Consider the following 23,276-nt stretch of genomic DNA (forward strand, 5'->3'; position numbering starts at 1 on the left):
GTAGAGGTTCCTTAAGAAACAATCAGATTTGCTCTCGCGTGTCCCTGGCTGCAAGCAGGAGTCAGCTTCCTAAACATCTGTGCAAAACGCAGCAAGACTGAAATGGTGAGGGACATAGCTATGGTTCTTCAGGCTGTTGGGTGTGTAAGCCACGGAACCACGAAGCTCTGCGTAAGGCAGCTCACACTCATAGGACACGTGATGCTGATGCTGGACGCAGAATTCTAGATCTGGAGGAGGCAGGGGAAGGCCAACTGAAGATGAACTATGGGATGAATGTTTACTTTCTCAAACGACTTTTGGACATCTCGTATTTCTCTTTGGATTTTCCCTCTGCTTGTTTCCACATGAGAGCTGTAGAGTCCCAGCAGGCTTCATAGCAGAGCAAAGTCAGGAGCTGGGGCGTAGCCTGAGGTTCCAGTGCTTGGAAAGGAGAGAAAGGAGCAGGAGCTCGAGGCCAGCCTGCGATACAGGAGACCCTGCCTCAAAATGGAATGAATCATACATTTAAGAATTTGTTCAGTGTACCTCAAGGTGGTGGTGCACTCAAGAGGGAGAGGCAGGCTGAACTCTGTGAGTTCGTGGCCAGCCTGGATTATAGATTGAGCTCCAGGACAGCCAGGGCTACACAGAAACTGTCTCAAACACCCCCCTCCCCACCCACACCCCAAAAAACCAGACATGTGAACAACAGGCAAAAAGAAGAAAGATCTTTTCGGTATTGATCTCGGCTTTTATTTTAAAATACATTTAGCATAGAACTGTCATCAAACAAAAACAAACACAGAGAAATAGAATCTTTTCTAATTCTTTTTAAGTGACACACAAAAATTAATAGCATAACAGACCCAAAGTGGGGGACCCTGTCTATAGCTCAACTCACAGAGCACATCTGTGGAGCAATCCCTGCTCTCCGCAGCTTCTGAGCTCCCTGCGTACCGATTCTTTTCTAAGCACCTCGCTTTCTTCTCCTGGTGGCCAAAGGGTCCAAATTTACTTGCTTAAAGTTGATCAGATTCTTTGTGGGTAAAAACTACCAAGCCCCCAAGCTTTCAATGAGAATTATAAAAAATAAGAAGCTCAGATACTTTCCTTGTCCAAAATAGAAACGTTTTCCTTCTAAATAATCAGAGATTATTGCACTAAAATCATTACCTCCACCTGGTGTTCATTTGTATGGAAAATTAATTCTCTTCTTTACAAAAAACCTCACCACAAATAAACGTAATGTTAACCTAATTGCAATCACACTTCAAAATATAAAGGCACAGACAGGAAAGAATAGCTTAACACTACACTCAAATTTACCACTGTAAAAATAATTAGTTGGGAAAAATAATAGAATCTTAGCTACGGATATTTCACGTTTGGATTTTATAATCTACCTTAGATTGCTAAAGAGTGGGGTATTAAAAGATAACGGTAGGAAATCCAATCCTTTTCAAATAATTTAGAAAAATGGCTTGTGTACATAGGAAGGGTATACACTGTCTCATCTATAAATTTCAGTGATGTTTCCACTCCCTGGAAGTATTTATTTGTACTATACACAATCAAGACAACGTACTTACATATATATACTGTTCCAATAACTTGCAATGCACAGAAAAATACTTACAAAAATGGAAATACTTATCCATTTAGCTTTCCAATAAATTAGTGAGAAAACTTAGCAATTCCACATTTCTTTCTAAAAAACGACTGAAGAGTTATGGGCCATTTACTTCTGTTAGTTTGATATATATATTTTAAAAATATTTGCCTGATGATGTGGCTTATGATAGAATTAGAGTGTCACTTTTATATCACAGTATACATGGTGTCTCTTAATTCAGGAAAAGAAAGGCACAGTTAGCAAGCAATAAAATTCAGTACCTGAATTGGTGTGACCAAAACAGTTGGGAAAAAAAATACATTCAACACAGTGTACAGAACTTTAAGAATGGAAAAAAAAATCTCAAACAGCAAACTTCCCCCAAAACTTGGTCCATTAGAAATGCCTCTCGTTCATGGGTAAATGAAGGGAGCTGGCAGTGTGGGGAGAGACAGTAAGTCAAGTGTGCGGTAGCACACAGATTTCTGTCTGCTAATTACCAACTCAACTAGGAAATGGCTCCCAGAGGAAAGAAACACTAAGCCTATTTGTTAATAACAACATGCCTGCATTAATTCCAAAAACCTGGGCACAACTGCATATTGTTACTGATTTTTTTCAATACACCCCACTGTTGTTAGGTAAACAGTTGTATATATAATATATACTAGACACACCTTTGCACACCGTGTGCCTTAATATATGGTATATATAACTACAATTTGTAACAGCACAGAACTCCCCAAACATTTGGTGAACATTCTAAATGGGCGCGCCATTTCTCAGCACTGAGAGAGCTCAGCCCACGTAAAACAACATCTGGTGTGCAATGAGAGAATGCACTGGCTGCAGAATTTACTTCTTTAAGTCAAATTCTTGCAGAAGCCTCTGATCCAAGTTTTACCTAGAGAATAGCTTTAGATATAGCTGGTAGCCTCCTTTCTTATAACAAACAGTGTTCCTCCATCAAGAGATACCAATAAAGGAAAATACATAGGGGACCAAAAACGTGATGGAGAACCCAACCATCCCGTAGGTAATATACCGGTATGGCAGCTCCACTTCCATGTGCTGCCTTGCTTGGCGAATGTCATGACACGGAATACTGGAGAGTTTACAGGCTAGAGGAATGGTGATCTTCTTCATGATATCCCTCACGAACAGTACAAGCAGCATTCCTAGGACGATCCGTAATATGGCTTTTCCAAACAGAGTTACAGTAAGAGGGGGGATAGCTAAGGGTAACATGTGCAGAGAAGGTTCTAAGGATAGGCCCAGGGTATAAGCAGCGTGTGAGCCACATGCAATCCCAGCACCACTTCCCAGAATCTCAGCCGTGTCTCCTCGGGATGTGCTCCAGGTGTCAAGGGTGAAAGAGAAGATGCCCAAAATTAAGTGAAGCCCGATGATGATGAGCGGCGCATATTTGTAAGTTTGGTTGAAGTTGTCAATCAGGTCCACCAATGGGTAGAAGATAATTAAGATTAAAATGGTATACAAGAATCCAGCAATGACATCCTAGAAAAGATAAAAGTACAGTTAGTATCGTGCTCTTTTAACTTTAAGCCTTACAAACCAACCATACCGATGTACTGGAACTTGGGCTGGGGCGGAAGCCTGGTAGGTAGGGTGTTTGCCTAGCATGCATGAAGCCTGGATTTGATTCCCGCACTGCAAAAATGAGGCATATTGTTGCACACTTATAATCCCACCAGTGGGGAAGTAGAGGCAGGAAAATTAGAGGTTCCAGGGTTACACAAAACACTGTCTAAACAAAACAAAACAAAATGTTAAAAAATATATATTGCGGGGGGGGGGGGTGTGGGGGGGAGCTGGAGAGATGGCTCAGTGTCCGAAAGTTCTGAGTTCATTTCCCAGCAACCACATGGTGGCTCAGAACCATCTGTAATGAGATCTGACTGACACCCTCTTCTGCTGTGTCTGAAGACAGCTACAGTGTACTCACACATATAATAAGTAAATAAATCTTTGGGCTGGAGCGAGCAAAGGTCCTGAGCTCAATTCCCAGCAAGAACTTGATGGTTCACAACCATCTGTATAGCTACAGTGTACTCATATACATAAAATAACTAGATCAATCAAAAAATATATTGTACCAAAACTTGTTTTAATGATAAAAAGGATTCTGTTTGTTTGTTTGTTTGGCTTTTTGAAATAAGGCTTCGCTGTGTAGCCCTGGCTGTCCTGGAACTCACTCTGTAGACCAGAGTCTCTGGTCTCAGATCTCTGAGGTCTCAAACTCAGACATCCACTTGCCTATGCCTTGTGAGTGCTGGGATTAAAAGTGTGGGCCAGGGGCTGGAGAGATGGCTCAGTGGTTAAGAGCACTGACTGCTTTTCCGAAGGTCCTGAGTTCAAATCTCAGCAACCACATGGTGGCTCACAACCATCCGTAGTGAGATCTGACACCCTCTTCTGGTGCATCTGAAGACAGCTACAGTGTACTTAGATGGAATAAAGAAATCTTTAAAAAAAAAAAGTGTGGGCCACCACAACCTGGCCAATAAAAAAAGATTTATTAATAAAGGACTGTTTTCACTTTCCTACTTTTTCATTAACTACATATGTAATGTATGTAAATTTAGTCAGGTTCTGAACAATATGTTTGCTATCATGATGTTGACACATGCAGAAGAAACATTGTATTTATTACTCATGAAGTTTATGTTTTAGGGGTAAAACTGGAAGTAACAATATAAGCAAGAAAATATAAACATTCCAGTTTCAGATAGCTATAAGTGATGTTAGCATGAAAATCAAAGTCTCTGTCTTCTAATGGCTCCCTTTTTTTTTTTTCTTTTTTTAAGAACTGTGAGTTGGAGGCTACTTTAGACCACATAGAGAATTCTAAGCTACCACAGGGTCCATAGCAAGACCCTGTATTGGAAAAGCGTCTCTAAAACAAACAAAGGGCTGGAGAGGTGGGCCAGTGGTCAAGTCAAAAACACTTGACTTTGGGTTTTTTTTTGTTTTTTTGTTTTTTGTTTTTTTTGTTTTTTGTTTTTTTGTTTTTTTTTGCTTTTGTTTTTTTGTTTGTGGTTGCTGAGATTGGCAGTGTAGGGCTGTATAGAGAAACCTTGTTTTGGAAAAAAAATGAATTTTGAAAGCTATGTTTGATAATGACTGGAAAAAACCCAGATATAGTAATCTTTATTTTTGGGGGGACTAGGAAAAACAAGTAGAAAAGCCCATATTAAAAACAATTAGCCAAGTACGCCAAGTGATAATGAAGTATTCCTATTTATTTATTTATTATTAGAGTGCTCTTAATGCTAATGAAGATAACAACTTAGGCAGTGTTGTATCTGAGTATCTGTGAGGCGTCTGCGGGGTACACTCTACCTATAGCCCATGCTAGTTTCATACTTAACAGTGAAGACACCAGTTATGTTTTGTAAAATAAATCAAAATACAAGTAATTATTTTAAATACTAAAAGATATGAAAAGTACAAACTGAGGGGATATTATCAGATTCATAGTATTCACACTATGATTCTAATACTCAGAAGACAGAGGCAGAAGCACCACAGGTTCAAAACCAGCGTAGGTACATAGTACCTTGCATCAAAAACAAAATATCAACTGCTGAAATACAAACAAGCAATATTTTATTGAATAGTGCGCAGAATTATTATTTGTAATACTTGAAAGTTGTACCGGGTGTTACTTTGAAAAGGAAAGTTGCCAGGCATGGTAGTACACAACTTTAGGGCCTTCACCTACTAAGCCATCTTGCTGGCCCTTGTAAATACTCTTATTTATAGTGTGTGTGTGTGTGTGTGTGTGTGAGTCCATGTGCACTACATTCATGTAGGAACCCTTGGAGATCACTAGGGGGCAAAAGACCCCCACGGAACTGGAGTTAGACAGTTGTGATTACATTCCTGCTGGGAATTGAACATTGGTTCTCTGTAAGAGGAAGAAGTGCTCTTAACTGCTGAGCCACCTACCTAGTCCTACCTTGTAGCTGTTTTTAATGAGACAAATCATATATTATTTGGGAGCAGATTTGTCATTGAATAAACAATTAGGGTTCCCTGACATGGTAGTTGTGATAGTTTGTATATTCTTGGACCAGGGAGTGGCACCATCTGGAGGTATGGCCTTGTTGGAATAGGTGTGACCTGGTTGGAATAGGTGTGTCACTGAGGGTGTGAGCTTAAGACTCTCACCCTAGTTGCCTGGAAGTCAGTCTTCCACTAGCAGCCTTTGGATGAAGACATAGAACTCTCACCTCCTCCTGCGACATGCCTGCCTGGTTACTGCCATGCTCCCACCTTGATGATAATGGACTGAACCTCCGAACCTTTTAGGCAGCCCCAATTAAATGTTGTTTTTTATAAGACTTGCCTTGGTCATGGTGTCTGTTCACAGCAGTAAAACCCTAACCAATACAGTAGTACAGAAAAATAATTCCAACTACTTGAGTGGATTAAATTAGCTGAGGCAGGAGGACTGACTGTTCAAGGTCAGTTGTAGTTACAAGAGTTCAAGATCAGCATAGGCAACGTGGCTGGGATGCGATCTCAAAAAAAAAAAGTCTTGGCATACAGGTAGCCCGGATACAGGTAAGGTCCCTACGTTTAATCCGTGGTACTGAAATAAATAAAAGCAAAATAAAGTAAAATCAAATCAACAATCGGGCCTGCCCATTCAGGAATTGAAAAGCAGTATGTCAGGGCTCAGCAGTTAAGAGAATGTACTGTCCCTGTAGAGGACCCAAGTTTGTTTCCCAGCCCACGTAGGGTGGCTTATAACCACCCATAACTCATGTTCCAGGGACCTGTCTCTGCAGGTTCTTGCAGTCATGTGCACATACACCCTCCCCACATATACATAAGGAAAATAAAATAAATTTAAAAAATAATACAACTAATGTCAATATTGTGTTTACTCCAGGTGACTCAAGAATGGATGCAATCTAGTGTATAAAGAGTACACTGAATTCAGCAGAAATATCTGATCAATCGCTAAACACCCCCGGGGTTCCTTTTGTTTTTTGACATAGGGTTTCGTTATGCAACCCTGGCTGGTCTGTAACTCAGGGTACAGACCTGGATGGCCTCAGATTCACAGTGATCTTCCTGTTTCTACTTCTTCAACACTGGGATTAAAAGCATGTGCTTGGTGCCTCTCTCTCTCTTTCTCTTTTTGTTTCTTTCTCTCTTTTAAAAACAGTGTTTTTGAGATCACATATTCAACAATCACTTAGTCCTCTTGGAATGATAATAAACTTAAAGATAAAAGTACATTTTTCCTAAAAAAATATTGGCAATTCACTTTTCTTCCTTTCTCCCCCCCCCCAAAAAAAAAGTACAACCAGGGCTGGAGATATGTTCAGCTGATGGAGTACTTGCCTTGTATGTCCAGGACACAAAAAAGTAAGATTAAAAACCAGTCTAGATGGGCTGGGGAGTTGGCTCAATGGTTAAGACCACCGATTGCTCTTCCAGAGGTCCTGAGTTCAATTCCCAGCAACCACATCTGTTCACAACCATCTGTAATGGGATCTGATGCTCTCTTCTGGTGTGTCTGAAGACAGCAACGGTGTACTCATATACATAAAATAAATAAATCTTTAAAAAGAAATTTAAAACAAAAAGAAACCAGTCTAGATGCCATATGATCCCAGGGAAGCAGAGGCAGGGCCTCTCTGAGCTTGAGGGCAGCCAGGACATAGAGTGAGACCTAAACCAAACCAAACCTCACTCAAACAACAGCAGAACAGTGTGACCATCTGGTAGCCTTTCAGAGGTGACAGCACCAACTGTGAAGGTGGAAGGGGTCACAAGGCAGAGCGTTATCGGCAGCAGAGTTTGGTGATGTTAGACAGACAGCACGTAAAAATGTGTGGTCTGAGTATAAAACAGGAGGAGCGGTGAGAGCGATGCCAATATTCCCACAGCCACGCAATCAGCTCACACCGTGTTCTACGTGTGGAGCATTGTCAGCACAGTCTAAGAATGGAGTCATGTGAGAATCCTGAGTGCTTGGGAGAAAACGTCAAGAAAACAACAGTCTTGTGACCTCAGTGTCTTCAGAGCTCAGAACTGCGTGTAGAATGTGCTCTCGTGCTCCTCCTAGGAGGAGGATCAGTGTGAGCCTTACCTCAGCTCTTGCTAGTCCTGTGCCTCTGTGCAAAAACATGATTTTGCCCTGTGAAGCTTTTCCTTGTGATTATATAGAGCTTGCTCTCCAGAGAATGTTACTTGGGTGTCCCTTCTTAGGCCTCAGGGTATAAACTGTTAGCTATTACAGGAGACTTCAGTCTGCCTCATTTTTAGGCTTAGTTCTCCCAGATTCATGTCACCAACTAGAGCTGTAGGTAAAAAGGATATTCTAAAAATACTGAGGAGGAGGAGGAGGAGGAGGAAGAGGAGGAGGACGACAACAACAACAATCTGTATGACCCATCAGGGAAAATTATTAAGATTTCATAAATTTTGCCATCTATTTTTTCTTTTCCTTTTTTTTTTTTTTTTTTTTTTTTTGTCCTTCATTTCCAAGCTAACAGGCAGTAAATCCCTAGGGCACCTTGTGAGAGACAAGGGATATTTGATCTAAGGAACCCATAGACCATTGTGGGATGACAGAAAGGTAAGAGGCCATTCCAGTTTAGGGCAAATGGGGGAAGGGGCACCTGGCCGCTCTAGAGAAGGAGAAGGAGAATGTGGGAAAGGTTGTGAGGAACACCAGGGACTGGGGCTTCCCTGGGAGGAAAGACTGGCTCACTCTCTCCCTTCCAGGAATGGCTTAGGAGAAGAGAAAGGCATCCAACCAAAGGCTATAGCATTCCCAGGGCTTCTGGACACTCCCAGCACTGGAGGGAAAGTTCGAGAAAGGCTGAGACACAGGCAGACCACAAATCATGATCCTGAACGAGAAAGGCTGAGACACAGGCAGACCACAAATCATGATCCTGACCCGATAGTTCTGCAAATGAGGAAGGCTGGATTTTTCTTTCAGTCTATCAAAGGTAGTTTGCTTATCAGGAGCTAATACTCCATTAAATCTCCTTTACCTTGTAAAACTTTTATGTAAATCTCTTAATCTCCCACACTTAGTAAAATCCTGGTTCACACAAAGCCCTTCCCCCACTCCTGGAACTTGATGGCCTGGGGGGACTGACCCCTTCCCCATTTTCTTCGGGTTCTTTAAACCAGTTCTTTGAAGACTAGCCACAGGGGTTGCGGGTAGGAGGAGACACCACCTACAGCAAAGTAAAAACTGAGTGAGCTTGCTAGCTGGCTTGGTTTCAGCACACCTTTTTTTTTTTTTTTTTTAAACAGAAAAGAAACTGCCTTCCCAGGATACTCTTGCTTTGCTCGTGTGTTCCTTTGTATCGACAACAGGTCATACTAATCATTCGACTTAAATTTCTAAAAGTTTCTGCCAGTGTCAGGAAAAAAAATATAGTTTATATTTTATAGGTATGTATACACACACACACACACACACACACACACACACACAGTCTCCTTACCAGGATAGAATGCATTCCCATGTAGATTCTACTTAGGCAAACTAGTGAACTCCAGCAGGGAATGAGAATCAGCCCGTAGATAAGAGGATACTAAAAGAGAGAGGGGGGAAAGTTAAGTTAGTCAGGTACAAAGAAGCAAATAAACCATATCACTATGCCATCAAACCCTATCAAGAGCTATATGCTTTCTCCGCTCCACCACCTAACAAGGATCGTACACAGCAAACAGTAACAGATACTTTTGCAAGAATGACTTAGGGTTTTATTATTATTATTTGTTTATTTTTCGAGATGGGGTTTCTCTGTGTAGCCCTGGCTGTCCTGGAACTTGATCTCTACACCAGGCTGGCCTTGAACTCAGAAAGATCCACTTGCCTCTGCCTCCTGAGTTCTGAGGTTAAAGGTGTGCAACACCACTGAAATTATGTGGGGGGTGTGTGTGTGTGTGTGTGTGTGTGTGCACTTTAACCAAGGTGCAGGAGCAGCTCTGGAACACCACCCAAATCCAGTCTCTATAAGGACTCCGACTTCCCTGGCAACAAAGACTGGCTCACTCTTTCCCATCCAGGAATGGCTGCCATCTGCAATCTGCCTTGTGGTGGTTTCCCTCCCCATTGGAGGAATACTTTGTAATTAGTTTTCTACTTCTGCATTCTCCATTAAATTTCAAATGACAATCCCATTGAGGAAAATTTTGGTGGGACTGGAGCACGGTGATTGTACATGCCTGTAACTTTAGCAACAGGGAGACAGAGGCAGGAGGTCCACTATGAGTCTGAGGCCAACCTGGCCTGCATGGTGACTTGCAGGACACCCAGAAACATATAAAGGGAAAAAGTAAAGCAGGCTGCTCTTGGAATTAGCAGTATCAGCGACAGAGCTGGCTTTGTGTCCTGTGGTTGGAGGGAAGAAAAACAGGACTGACTGGGAGCACGGTTAACGTGGGCAGAGCATGGTCTGGTGGTTTGTGCCTGATGGTTTCAAGGTCCTAAAAGAAACTGCAGACAGTGGTTGGAGAGGGGAGTGAAAAGAAGGCTTGAGGCAGGGGGACTGCTGCAGTGAGAAACCAGCTTGGGCTTCATAGTGTGAGATCCTGTCCTTAAATTAAAAAGGGAGGTGGTAATAGAGTACAAATGAGTAAGTGTTCTACGCTATTTCCAAGTGCATACAAATACAGCCCAACAAATTATATGGTAGCCTAAATGATTTTTTTCTTATGGCGCTATGGATGGATGGAACCCAGGGCTTTCCCATGCCAGGCACGCCTCAGCCTCTGACGCAGGGATCACAGGCGTGAGCTACCCTCCTCTCCTAGGCACCCTCCTCTCCTAGGCACCTCCCTCTCCTGGATGCATTAGTTTGTTTGGTTGCTTTTGGTTTCATTCAGCCCAGGCTGGTCTCAAACTCACTGTGTAAGGACCAATAACCTTGAATTTGGTCCCCCTGCCTTTGCCTCACAAGTACTGGGATTACAGGCGTGAGTCAACAACCTGGCTTAGCTACTTTTAATCTCATAGCACTGTTAACTTTTTCATTCGGTGACCTTGATAAGAAGGAAACCCAAGTCAACATTTCCTTCAGTTATTCTACAAAATGGCTCTATTCAGCCTGATATGCTCCCCGACTGCTTATCACACAGGATCAGAACGGTCTGGTACTCTGTGGCGCCTTCCATTCGCTCGCATGGTTGGGGGAGCAAAAATAGCCAATAAAATGACTTGCAATTAAAGCAATTTCAAAAACTGTCTTTAAACTAATCTTTTGTTTTGTTTTGTTTTGAGACACTAAGGGATTGAACCAATAGCTGAATGCCATAGAGCACGCTATCGACGAATTACACTCTGGCCTTTTATGCACCATTTAATTTGTTCAGAATAACTGTATAATACGGGACAAACACCGACAGCAGAGGAAAAAAAAAATCCATTTTGAATTCCTCTCACACAACCAGGCAATGGTGGCACAATCCAGACAGATTTCTCTTGCTAATGAAATCAAACTTGTTGTTCGTGTGGAAAGCACATCGGTATGTAAGAGATCATATACAATATACATGTTCATATACATACATACATACACAATATACATATATACATGCATACACTATATGCATCTATCTACATACACAGTATGCATACATATACAATGACTAGGCAACTCTAGGAGTCTGTACTAAGCACAGCAATGTGGGTAAGGATTCACATATCAAAACCGTCAGAAGATGGCTTACATCACACAGTACTGCGAAGAGGAGGGCTTGGCAACTTTGTAGAGAGGAACAATGTCTACCACCTTCACCAGTCACAAACACACATACACAGACGTACTACCTTCCATTTACAAAATCCATTTCTTGGGAGTCTCAAACATGAACCACAAAAATCCCCTTAAATTGTCTTAGAAGAGAGAGGGGGGTTGGAGCAATGCCAGAGTGTCTCGGAGAACCCCAGCATGGAAGAGATAGCAGCTGTGCGCTGCTCGGGCCAGGATCGGCTCCTCCGCCCACTGAATTTGCTGAATTCACAGGTGCAGGAGACTTACGCATTCACCCTTACCCTGACTAGCTGACTCCGAGAAGAGAGCTCCCAAAGAGTCGAGGTGGGGTTTACAGGGCTGTAAGCTAGGCTGATTCTGTTTCTGTTTCTTCAACTGTGGGACCCTAGGGTGGCCACGCAATGCCCTTCTATTTCAGGTTCCGCCGGGCGTGGTGGCGCATTGCCTTTAATCTCAGCACTTGGGAGGCAGAGGCAGGCGGATTTCTGAGTTCGAGGCCAGCCTGGTCTACAGAGTGAGTTCCAGGACAGCCAGGGGTACACAGAGAAACCCTGTCTCAGAAAAAAAAAATCTATTTCAGGTTCCTCCTATCTAAAAGGAGGTAATTAGTATTTAGGACAGTAATACGCCTGCAGTGTAAAAAAACATCTACTTGAGAAGCTGAGGCGGGAAGATTGGTAGTCAAAGTAAGTGTGGTCCACACAGTAAGGAAATTACCAAGAACTTGTCTTAAAAAGGAGGAAAAAAGGAGGCCACAGTGGTAGAGCGCTTGTGGAGCCACAGAGCGCTTGTGGAGCACATGTGGGGCCCGGCTCAGTCTCACGGCACTGTGCATGAATTAAAGAGTGGAATGACATGGTTCCTCAGAGAAATAACCTAGAGAGCATGTCTGTCCATTATATGAAGAAATTTACACTGAGGAGCTAATTCATGCCATGGTAGAGGCTCACAAGAGCCAAACCCTCAGGCTGAAGATCCAGGGAAGGACGTAGGTGTAGCTCAAATCTCTCTCCTGGGGCAAACCTGTCTACCCAAGGTCAGTGCATGGACAGATGTAGAGAACTGACTCCCACCAAGTTGTCCCCTGACTCCCACAGAGAGACAGACACCAAATAAATAAATAAATAAATAAATAAATAAATAAATAAATAAATACTTAAAAAGTGGTGAACCCCTTCATTCCCAGCACTTGAAAGCACAGCCAGATGGATCTGAGTTCAAGACCTGGTCTACAGATCAGGGCTACTCAGAAAAAAAAAAATAAATAAATAAAAATAATTTTTTTTAAAGAAATTTACTTTTTCCAACCTTAAATTTGTTTTTTTTTTTTCTCCTTTTTTGTTCTTTGCACTTTGACTTGTCTATGTAAAAAATGTCTTTTTTCTTCTCAAGGGTAGCTTCTTCAAGGACTAATATATATTCACTAAGAGTAGGCATATGGTGGCCTAGCAAAACTGACATATGAAACTAAGTCGTACCCACTTCCTAAAACATTTGCTTACACAAATGGCGATGCCCTCGGGCAGCTGGACCCTGCCCCCCCCCCTTTTTTTTCACTGCCTTTATGCAGAGTCTTTTAAAACTAGCCAGTCTTTAGACTGTGGGGTGAGAGTCCAGCCAATAGGGAAACATCATCACCACCTGCCTTGAAATAAAAGCCAAGTGAAGTTGGGCTAGCCGGGGCAAGCCCTTAATCCCAGCACTGGGCAGAGCTGGGCTCTGAGTGTACAACAGCTGTGAGTTCCCGACCAGACAGAGCTACATAGTAAGACTTTGTTTCAAAGAAACCAAAACGGAACAAAACCTAGCAAACTTCCTGCTTCACGCTTTCCTTTGTGATTCTTTGTGTGATACCCAGAATATTTACTTCCAACACCTAGAAATTAAGCATAATTCTTTAGTTGGGCATGATGGCGCTCTTTAATCACAGTACTCAGAAGAGGCAGGCGGTTCTCTGAGTTCAAGGCCAGCCTGGTCTACTACAAAATAAGTTCCAGGACAGCTAGGGCTACACACAGAAATGCTGTCTTGAAAAACCATGTGCGTGTGCGTGTGTAATCTGCTTTAGTGAAAGTTTACTGGAAATAAAGATGCTAATTTTACCTAACAAAAAAATCTGCATGTGGCATCCTAGCAAAAATGACATATGAAGCCGGGCGTGGTGGCGCACACCTTTAATCCCAGCACTCGGGAGGCAGAGGCAGGCGGATTTCTGAGTTCGAGGCCAGCCTGGTCTACAGAGTGAGTTCCAGGACAGCCAGGGCTACACAGAGAAACCCTGTCTTGAAAAACCAAAAAAAAAAAAAAAAAAAAAAAAAAAAAATTACACGTGAAACTAAGCATCACACATATTAAGCAAAGCAACAAGCATGAGTTATGATGTGGTCTTAATTATATTAGATACAAAATAACGAACTTGATATACTGCGGTCCCAATCGGTTCCAAATGATAAGGAGACACACATGTCAGCCCTTACCATTTCTCAGTCTCTGCAAAGTGTGAGTTTTCAGTGCGTATGGCTTCTCCAGAACACTCGCTCTCTTACTTTCACTTCTGGCTTTGTCTAAGGCATATTCTTTTCTAAGGTATTGTCTCATCTTACTGTGCTGGGCAGACCTATGGTGTGGCCCTAGAGGCACGCACACCGACTCCTCTGACCATCAATATTTGAGTTTAGGGAGGACGCTTGGCCCTGAGCAGGCAGATCTAGCAGCTCAGGGCAGTCTCTGCTGTCTGACTTGTAAATAACGCAGATGAAGCAGGCACATGCATGCCCAGACACAGGAGGGAGGGCTGTATGGACGCATACAGTGTGCTTTGAGGCAGGCTTGTTCCACAGTCTGGCCCCCAAACCCCAGAACCTCCTTATACTTGGTTTCTACAAAATGCTCCAGATATTCCTGCAGATCAACTTCCTCTTTTTGCTTAACCTAGTCAAGATGCATTTTTTGAGAACCCTGCTTGCAAATACCGCAAGGTTCACACACCTCAGACGCTGCCTGTCCTTCCTCCCTTCCATCTCTCCGCTCTTTTTTTTTTTTTTTTTTTTTATTTTTGGTTTTTGTTTTTTTCGGGACAGGGTTTCTCTGTATCGCCCTGGCTGTCCTGGAACTCACTCTGTAGACCTGGCTGGCCTCAAGCTCAGAAATCCTCCTGCCTCTGCTTCTCAAGTGCTGGGATTAAAGACATGTGCCACCACTGCCCGGCTAAAGGGGACTTTTATGTAGCCCTTATACCTAGGCTAGCATCAAATTCAAAAGATCAGCCAGCTTCTGCCTCTTGAGTGCTAGGTTTAAAGAAGTATATGCCTACCTCACCTTAACTATTTCTAAGATATTTTCTTTTTAAAAAATTACTTATTTGTATATGCAAGAGACAGCATTTGTCTGTGGGGGTGCCTGTGTCTATATGAGAATGTGGAAAGCAGAAGGGGGTGTCATTATCCTCTGCCTATTCTTTGAGGCAGGGTCTCTCTCTGGACCTGGGGCTCTTGTTTTTCTCAGTGAAGATAGAAGTCAGCCAGCCTTAGCAATCCAGTTTCAGCTTCCTCCAGTTTGAGGTTACATGTATGCTCAGGACACCCAGCCTATTATATGAGTTCTAGGATCCAAACTGTGCAGTAAGCGAGCGCTCTTAAGGGCTGAACCATCTCTGCAGTTCCCTAAGATTTTCTTTAAATGTTGATTTGTGTGTCTACGTTTCCCTCTGCATGTATGTGTGTGTGCACATCTACGTGTGGAGGCTGGAGGACAACCTTGGATGTTATTCTTCTAGAGAACCACTACATTTTGTTGAGATAGAGCTCACACTGACCCGTCATTCACCAAGGGAACTACAGGCTGCCCAGGGAGTCCCAGGGATCGACTTGCCTGTCTTCCCAGTGTTGGAATTACAGCTTGCACCATCGTGCCTGGCATGGTGTCTGTTTTTTAAGGTTTACTTTTAATTATATGTTCTATGTGAGAGTGTATGCACATGCCTACCAGTACTCTTGAGAGCCAGGAGAAGGCAGCACCAGACCCCCTGGAGCTGGAGTTACAGGTGGTGGTGGACTACCTGTGGCAGGAGCTTGGGTCTTCTGCTAGAGCAGTGTTGGCTCTTGACTGCTGGGCCATATTTCAAGCCCCTGCACGTGGCTTTGACAGGCACTGAGTCCTTAAATGTTGGTATCTTATGAGGTATTTTGCTGGACCTCAAATTTTCATTGTGTGTTCTCTTTGAGGATGATATTCCATTCTCATGATTCTACTTGGCAGTTACGTGCTGGCACCAAATCTGTACTCATCTTTCATGAAGAGAACTGCCTCCTTCGTCGTTACAGGTGATTGTTTTATGGATACCAAAGGTACCAGCTCCTTGGTGACCCTGCAAATTTAATACAAGATGCTTCTAAAACACACACACACACACACACACACACACACACATATATCTTCTTTACAAATTATACTTCCCAAACCAGACATTTGGACATAATCTTTTCTCTTTTCTTCCTCCTTAATGACAGATCCAATAAGTCATGAAGACTTGTCAATTCTACCTTTAAAAACTGAAATTTGGGCTGGAGAGATGGCTCAGAGGGTAAGAGCACTGACTGTTCTTCCAAAGGTCCTGAGTTCAAATCCCAGAAATCACATGGTGGCTCACAACCCCATAATGAGATCTCTTTTTTGGTGCGTCTGAAGTCAGCTACAGTGTACTTATGTAAAACAATAAATAAATCTTTGGGCTGGAGCAAGCAGGAACTGAGTAAGCAGAGTTGACTGGAGTGAGCAAAGGTCCTAAAAATTCAATTCCCAACAACCACATGAAGACTCACAACCATCTGTACAGATACAGTGTACTCACATACATAAAATAAATCTTAAAAAGAATTAAATTAGCCGGGCGTGGTGGCGCACGCCTTTGATCCCAGCACTCGGGAGGCAGAGGCAGGCGGATTTCTGAGTTCAAGGCCAGCCTGGTCTACAAAATGAGTTCCAGGACAGCCAGGGCTATAAAGAGAAACCCTGTCTCAAAAAACCAAAAAAAAAAAAAAAAAAAAAAAAAAAAAAAAAAAAAAAAGAATTAAATTTGCTAGTATACATCTTTAATACCAGCAAAGACAAAGGCAGGCAGAACTCTGAAAGAGTTCCAAAGCCAGTTTGTGACAAACAATGAGACCTTGTCTCAAAAGTAAATAAATCTATCAAATTCAAGATAAGCTTAGTGAGGCCTGGTGGCAGTGGCACACGACTTTAGTCCCAGCACTCAGCAGGCAGAGGCAGGAATTTTAGGCCAACCTGGTCTACAAAGTACATTCCAGGATAACCAGGGCTACACAAAGAAACACTGCCACAAAAAATTAAAATAAAATATAGTGCTGGGGGAAAGTCTATTCATGCTTCCTAAACAGCACAGTCCATTTGTCGAAACCAGTGAACTTTTATATCTAGAAGCAGCACAAAGAGAAACAAAAATGCAACATTAAAAGGATGGGATCAGGTTCCGCTAAGTTTTAGCAACAAACGAAAGTTCAAGATTCATGTAAGTTTCCTGCCATAAAATATTCTTTTAGCTTTTTCTGAATGCTTTAAACGTGTAAAATCCAACCATACTTCATGGGGCATTAAACACAAGACAGCAAACTGGGGTGTGGTACAAAATCCATGCTTAATCCATGAGAGGCTGGGCTCAGTCTCAGATACTACTCAAAACCAAAACACAACAGGACAAAGCCGGCAGCAGGCCAAGGTGTGCTAGAGAGAGCTGACAGGGAGACAGACTCCTATTGCCTCTCCCTTGAGCTGGCAAGATCATCTCTGTGAACTGCTCTCCCTGTCCCCAGTGATCTAGAACTTTCCCTGGGCTACAGACAGAAGCCTTTCCTGAAGAGCCATCTCGATAGAACAACCATATTTGTTTTCTCACATCCACGTATGCCATGTGGCATAGAAACTATGACAAATTAACACGTTTTTATTTGTTGAGACAATTGTCATCTTCATTAAAGCTCTTTACTCAATGGGAGAATAAAAATATATACTTGTAATAAAAGAAATACAACTGCTGTTATTCCCAGTTGATAAAATTTCCTATATAAGGACCATGTAGGAATTGCTGTACAAATTATTAAATTAACAGAAAGCTCAACAAGGATATCTTAGGTCAGCTCAAAGTATAAAATAATCTGTCGCTTTTTATATCATGATAGTAACAACAATGTAAAGTAACTGGAAATCAACCTCAGTGCTTAACCTCCATGAAGAAAACCCTGCCGTTTACTTGGGAACGACTAGAAAAAACAATGAGTGCATGGGCCATAGTCATAGCTCAGAAGATTAACTACTGTAAAGCTATCAATTCTCTCTATCAGTTAACAGACAATTTCATTGCAACTTCAATAAAGCTCACAGTTTTTCAAGGCCATTAAAGAGCTGACTTTAAAATGTATACTGAGAGTTGGGTGTGGTGGCACAGACGTGTAATCCCAATTACATGGGAGGGTGACACAGAAGGATTCCAAACTGGAGTTCAGCCAAGCTACAAAGTGAGGTCAAGGCTAACCTGGGCAATTTAGAAGACCCTGTCTCAAAATGAAAAATGGTTCGATCTAAAACCACACACACACACACACACACACATACTACTAAATGGACACAGCCAAAAGCCTGGGTTTCAACATTCACCATCATGGAACAAAATAAACTAAAAGCAAAGAGTCAAAGTAGCCACTACAACCTTCTAGGTAGACACTTTAGGTGAACAGGCATGAAGATTGGTCTAAAACAGTGACAGGAAGTGCAAGAGCACAGAGTAGACAAGCACACCAACGATACACCTGGGAACCTAGTCAGAGCCACACTCATCAAGGAACCTGATGCACGGTAGAAGTGACATTACAAATACATGAAAAAAAAATTATAAGACAAAACTACTCAAAATTGATAATAAGAGCAGTTAATTATCTATGTGGAAGAAGTTATACCAGATTCACTTCTCAAAAATAAAACTAATGAGAGGTGAATAAGTGCTTCCATTTGTAGCTATACATTCTCTTTGCAGTTAAATAGTTTAATTCCTAGAACCAATAATGAAAATAATGCTGATTTTATTTTTTTAAAGATTTATTTATTTATTATATTATAAACACACTGTAGCTGTCTTCAGACACTCCAGAAGAGAGCATCCGATCTCATTACAGATGTTTGTGAGCCACCATGTGGTTGCTGGGAATTGAACTCAGGCCCTCTGGAGAGCAGTCAGTGCTCTTAACCGCTGAGCCACCTCTCCAGCCCTGATCATCCATCACTGGGGCCAGAGAGATGGCTCAGCAATGAAGAGAACTAGCTGCTCCAGCAGAGGGCCCGCATCTAAATCACGGCGTTCAGATAAATGCAACTCCAGGGAACCTGATGCTCCTTTCTGATCACCAATGGGCACCTGAGTACACCCTTGTATGCACACACACACACACATACGTACCCACACATGTGTATACACACACATACTAACACACATAAACACAAATAAAATAAATCCTTTTAAGAAGTAAAATAGAAGTATGCCAACCCAAGCATACTGAGACATACCTGCCTGTAATCACAGCACTTGAGAGGCTAATAAAAAAAGATTACAGGTTTAGGAGTGGCCTCCTCTATACTGAATTCCAGGCCAGCTAGACTACACAATCAACACTACACAATCAACCAATTAATCAATAAGCAAACAAAAACCCAAATGGCCACCAACTGATGGAGAAAAAAATGCATCCAATGAAACACTAGTCACCAATAAAAAAGAACCAAGTCCTGGGCATATACTACAACATGATCTTTAATAGGCTGCTGGGAAGGTAAACTATATATATATATATATATATATATATATATATATATAATGTATGCCCATGTATGAAACTGTTAAAAGAATTTAAAATGCTAAGTGAATGCCAGGTGGTGTTGGCACATGCCTTTAATCCCAGCACCTGGGAGGTAGGGGAATCTCTGAGAGTTCAAGGCCAGCCTGGTCTACAGAGTGAGGAGTTCCAGGACAGCCAGGGCTACACAGAGAAACCCTGTCTTGAAAAGCCCCAAAAAAAGAAAAAGAAAAAAAGCTAAGTGAAAAAACAAAATCCTGTTAAACAGCCTTGATAGTGCAAGGTTCCTCCAGTATGGAATGTTCACAATAGGAAAAATCTATATACATAGAGTGGGTTGATGGTTGCCTTAGAGATCTGTTTAAGACTAGATGATTTCTATCACCCTGCCTGGCTGCAATCTCAAAGCCTGTATGATTTGCAAATGTTGAATTAAATACAATAGGTTGTGTATAATTCCTGTTTGAGGCCAGCCTGAGCTACATAGTGAGTTCCAAGCCAGCCAGAGTTACGGTGAGATCCTGCCTAAAAACCAACCAAACAAAAACTAGAATACAAGCTTAGCCTGATTATTCAAGTGGCCTTGAAATGTTAAAATATTGATAGCTACACCCCATAAACAATTCAGCAGAACTATTTTCAGACTTCCTGTTAGCGTGTGTCCTGAATAACTAAAGAGCAGAACCAACTCACTCTCTCTCTCTCACTCTCTCTCCCTCTCCTTTGCCCCCTCCCGCAGTGTTAGCAGCAGCCCATCAGAGAAGAGACAGTAGAAAGTCCCCCATCAGTAAGACAAACAGCAGCACACAGTCACAGTAAACAGCATGCCGAACACATTGACAATCTCACTTTCTGGAATAATTAGATCAGATGGGAATTTTTAGATATTTTTTTTCCACCCCAAACAGGCAACACTGTTTTTACAATCCAAATGTGACCATGTATCACCAGGGGTTAAATAAGAAAAGAACTTTCTATCTTAGTCTCCCCTCCTAATTCCGTCATTCTTCCTGGGTCCATGCCTGATTTCTGTTACTGTAAAACAGATGAATTGCACAGTAGAGAGGGCCTGGGATGATACTGGCAACATTTACCCATACTGAAACTCAACGTGGGTTAAGTAAGCCTATAATGGAGTTTTACAGCACAGTTGGCATTTCTCAATCTTGTGCAATAAAAGGGAGTTAAAAAAAAAGATAATGAGTTTTCCTAGATTCTCCAAAACCGATGCACTTTATTCTTAAGAGTCTGGTCCGAAAGACTAACAAATCATACAATTTAAGACAGATAAAGCAAGACCAGTAGACAAATATATTTTGCTTCTGTGTGAAAGATAATTAAATTGTAAACTCAAGTATCACTTGCAAACAAACCCTAGGAAGCTCAAATTAGGGAAGCCCCAAAACGCAGGCAAATTAAAAAAATGACTACCATTAAAAACTCTTGATGGACAAATTGCCCCCGATGTCAAACGCCATTATAACCAATCCAGCTCCTCGGAAGGCAAAGCCTATAACTGCAGGGTTACAGTTACCGCCATAGTAACAGTGTAGCAACTAACAACTGGTTCTCCAGACCAGAGACAGAAGTGAAGTGTCTTAACAGACCTGCAGTCAATCCTTTACGACGAACTCATCTAGATTCTGTTCCTTTACCTTTCGGCTTTTTTTCTTAACTGTCATTACTTTAGTGCTTGGAATGTGCCTGTGCCGAAATTATACTACTGTTTTGAAAACACTCTTTAATTTTACATTGTAAACACCATGTATTGCAGTGAAACCGGGTCTCAGTTACCAAGTGTTTCATTTTAAGTACACTGAATCACCACTGTGCATCAGACGAACTAAGTTTAAAAACTCAGTCTAAGCTCAAGGATTCAATGCACGAAAAGTGTTTCCTTGGGGGGTGGGGGTCTAAGAAACTATACCCAACTGTATTAAAATACAGTTTAGTGTTTAAGAACCGTCATCAGTTAATTTTCTAGAACTCTGACAGGACCTGCGTGGGTACTGTGAGAACCTGTGGGTTGGGGTTTTGGACGGGAAGAGGCAAATTTTTAAAAAAAGGGGAAAAAGAAAGTTCAGAAAGCACTGGAAACTCGACCGTGGAGCTGAGGGGCACAGCGTACCTGCCAGCGGCCATAGGTGAGCAGGAACATGGCGATGGGGATGGCGGTGCCTGACATGGCATGCGTGGAGGGCATGCTGTATTCCGAGTTGTAGAAGACCTCCAGCTTGATGACAGGCGGCGAGGCCGGCCGTGGCCAGCGGATGATGTCCTTGGTGCACTGGCCCAGGTACATGACCAGCACCCAGATGATCACCAGCCTCCGGCCCACAAAGGGGTCGAGATTCCAGATCCAGAAGGGGAAGAATAAGATGTAGAAGAGCTCGTTGCCCAGTTCCGTGCCTAAGCAGAACAGGTAGTAGAGCGGCAAGTTGCTCACTTTGACCAGCTCGCCCTCCTCGCCCGTCAACGAGTTGCGGCGCTGCGAGCCCGCGCGGCGGGGCCCGGTCGGGCCCGGCTCGGCCGCCAGCCCGTTGCGCACGCCGTTCGGGGCACCGCAGCAGTCCGCCTTGGCGGGGCTGTCCTCAGCGCCCGGCTGCCGTCCCCGTCGCCGGGGTTCTCCCGGGGCTCCGCGAACCTCGGTCTCTGCATCCTCGTCCGCCGCCGGGCTGCTGAGCGGCACCTCCACCCCACACAGACGCTGGAAGCTCGCCACCCGCTGCGGCTCCTGCAGACGGCTGGCCAGCAGAGCCAGCCGCTGCCCCAGGGACATGGTCGCGGGCCACTCGGGAATTGATCCGGCCACGCGCTCCTCGCCAGCCACAGCCGCCACGGTGCCTAGCTCGACTCGCTCGAGGCTGCCGGCGACCGCGCCAACAGGCCGCAGCGGCCGCCGCGCGCGCCCTGCGCCCCGCGCGCCCCTCCCCTGGCGCGCTCACGGAGGCCCGCGCCGCGCGCGCAGCCCGGAGCTGTCGCCGAAGCCCCGCCTCCCGGTGCTCCTGGTTGCTGTGCGAAGAACAGTGCGGGTCTAGGCAGGGCTGGTGACCCAGGAGCTGCCCGCGGCTTTTATTAGCCTGGAATCAATTGGGGCGTGATGAATGGAGGCAAAGTAACCGCCGCGAAACCGGAATCGTCCGACTCACGCCATTAATTAGCAACTAATTTCAGAGCTGTCTCGGATGGTTGATGTCCGGAAAGCCACGTGCCAATTGACCAGCGGTGGCAAGATTAGAAAACCGTAGATAATCCAGGACAGAGCCTGGGTATGTGATCGCTGACACAGCTGTGGTCTGCAAAGGAAAAGCCAGTCACCTACCAAGTAAAATCTGACTGTCACTCATCACATACGTCTCTTAAGCGAATTTAGGTGTAAAATTTCCTTAATAAATTCTAGCACTTAGCAAGATTGCTCAGAACACATAGTTAGTGGGAGAATGTAGCGTGGAGAATTCTGAGGGTATTTTTTGTTTTGTCTTTTATCGTTTTCTTTTTGTGAGTTTCGGGTTTGTTTTTTTGTTTGTTTGTTTTTTTGTTTTTGTTTTTGTTTTGTTGTTGTTGTTTGTTTTGTTTTGTTTTTGTTTTTGAACCAGGGTATATCATTTAGCCGAGATTGGCCTCAGCCTTGCTATGTAGTTAAGGCTAGCCCTGAACTGTTGATCCTTCTGGTGAAGCCCCCCAAGACTCGGGGTTACTGGGGCACCATGCCAGGTTTGAACTTGGAATCTGATAGGCTGAACTAGAATCTTAACAGGATTGTCTTGCAAGTCACAAACTTGACTTTAACTTCTAGATGGATCCGATTTTATTAAAAGATTTCAAAGTTTTAATTCCAGGAAGTTATTTTCAGTCAAGGCAAACGAATGTCTATAATTAAAGACTGAACTACTTCCAAGAAAGAGGCTGGAAAATGCTCCATGCTGGTAAGCCATGAGAAATAGTTTCATTTCCCAAGAAAGATTGCTTCCCAGCTCCTCCTATTCCACTTGCTGCAGTCATAAAGAGGATTGCCTCGAGTCCCTGGCCCTGGAATTGCTGAGG

General features: G+C 43.2%; 1 protein-coding gene across 1 annotated transcript; it reads right to left on the reverse strand.

Moving 5' to 3' along the window:
* Positions 1-695: 695 nt before the first annotated feature.
* Sgpp1 (sphingosine-1-phosphate phosphatase 1) lies at positions 696-22,177 on the reverse strand. The gene is made up of 3 exons (NM_030750.3): positions 21,361-22,177; positions 9,100-9,189; positions 696-3,112 (listed from the first exon to the last, which is right to left on the reverse strand). The coding sequence occupies exons 1-3, from the start codon at positions 22,009-22,011 to the stop codon at positions 2,561-2,563; spliced, it is 1,293 nt and encodes a 430-aa protein (NP_109675.1). The 5' UTR covers positions 22,012-22,177; the 3' UTR covers positions 696-2,560.
* Between the last annotated feature and the right edge of the window lie 1,099 nt (positions 22,178-23,276).

Source organism: Mus musculus, chromosome 12, assembly GCF_000001635.26.
Source record: "Mus musculus strain C57BL/6J chromosome 12, GRCm38.p6 C57BL/6J".
Lineage (NCBI taxonomy): Eukaryota > Metazoa > Chordata > Mammalia > Rodentia > Muridae > Mus > Mus musculus.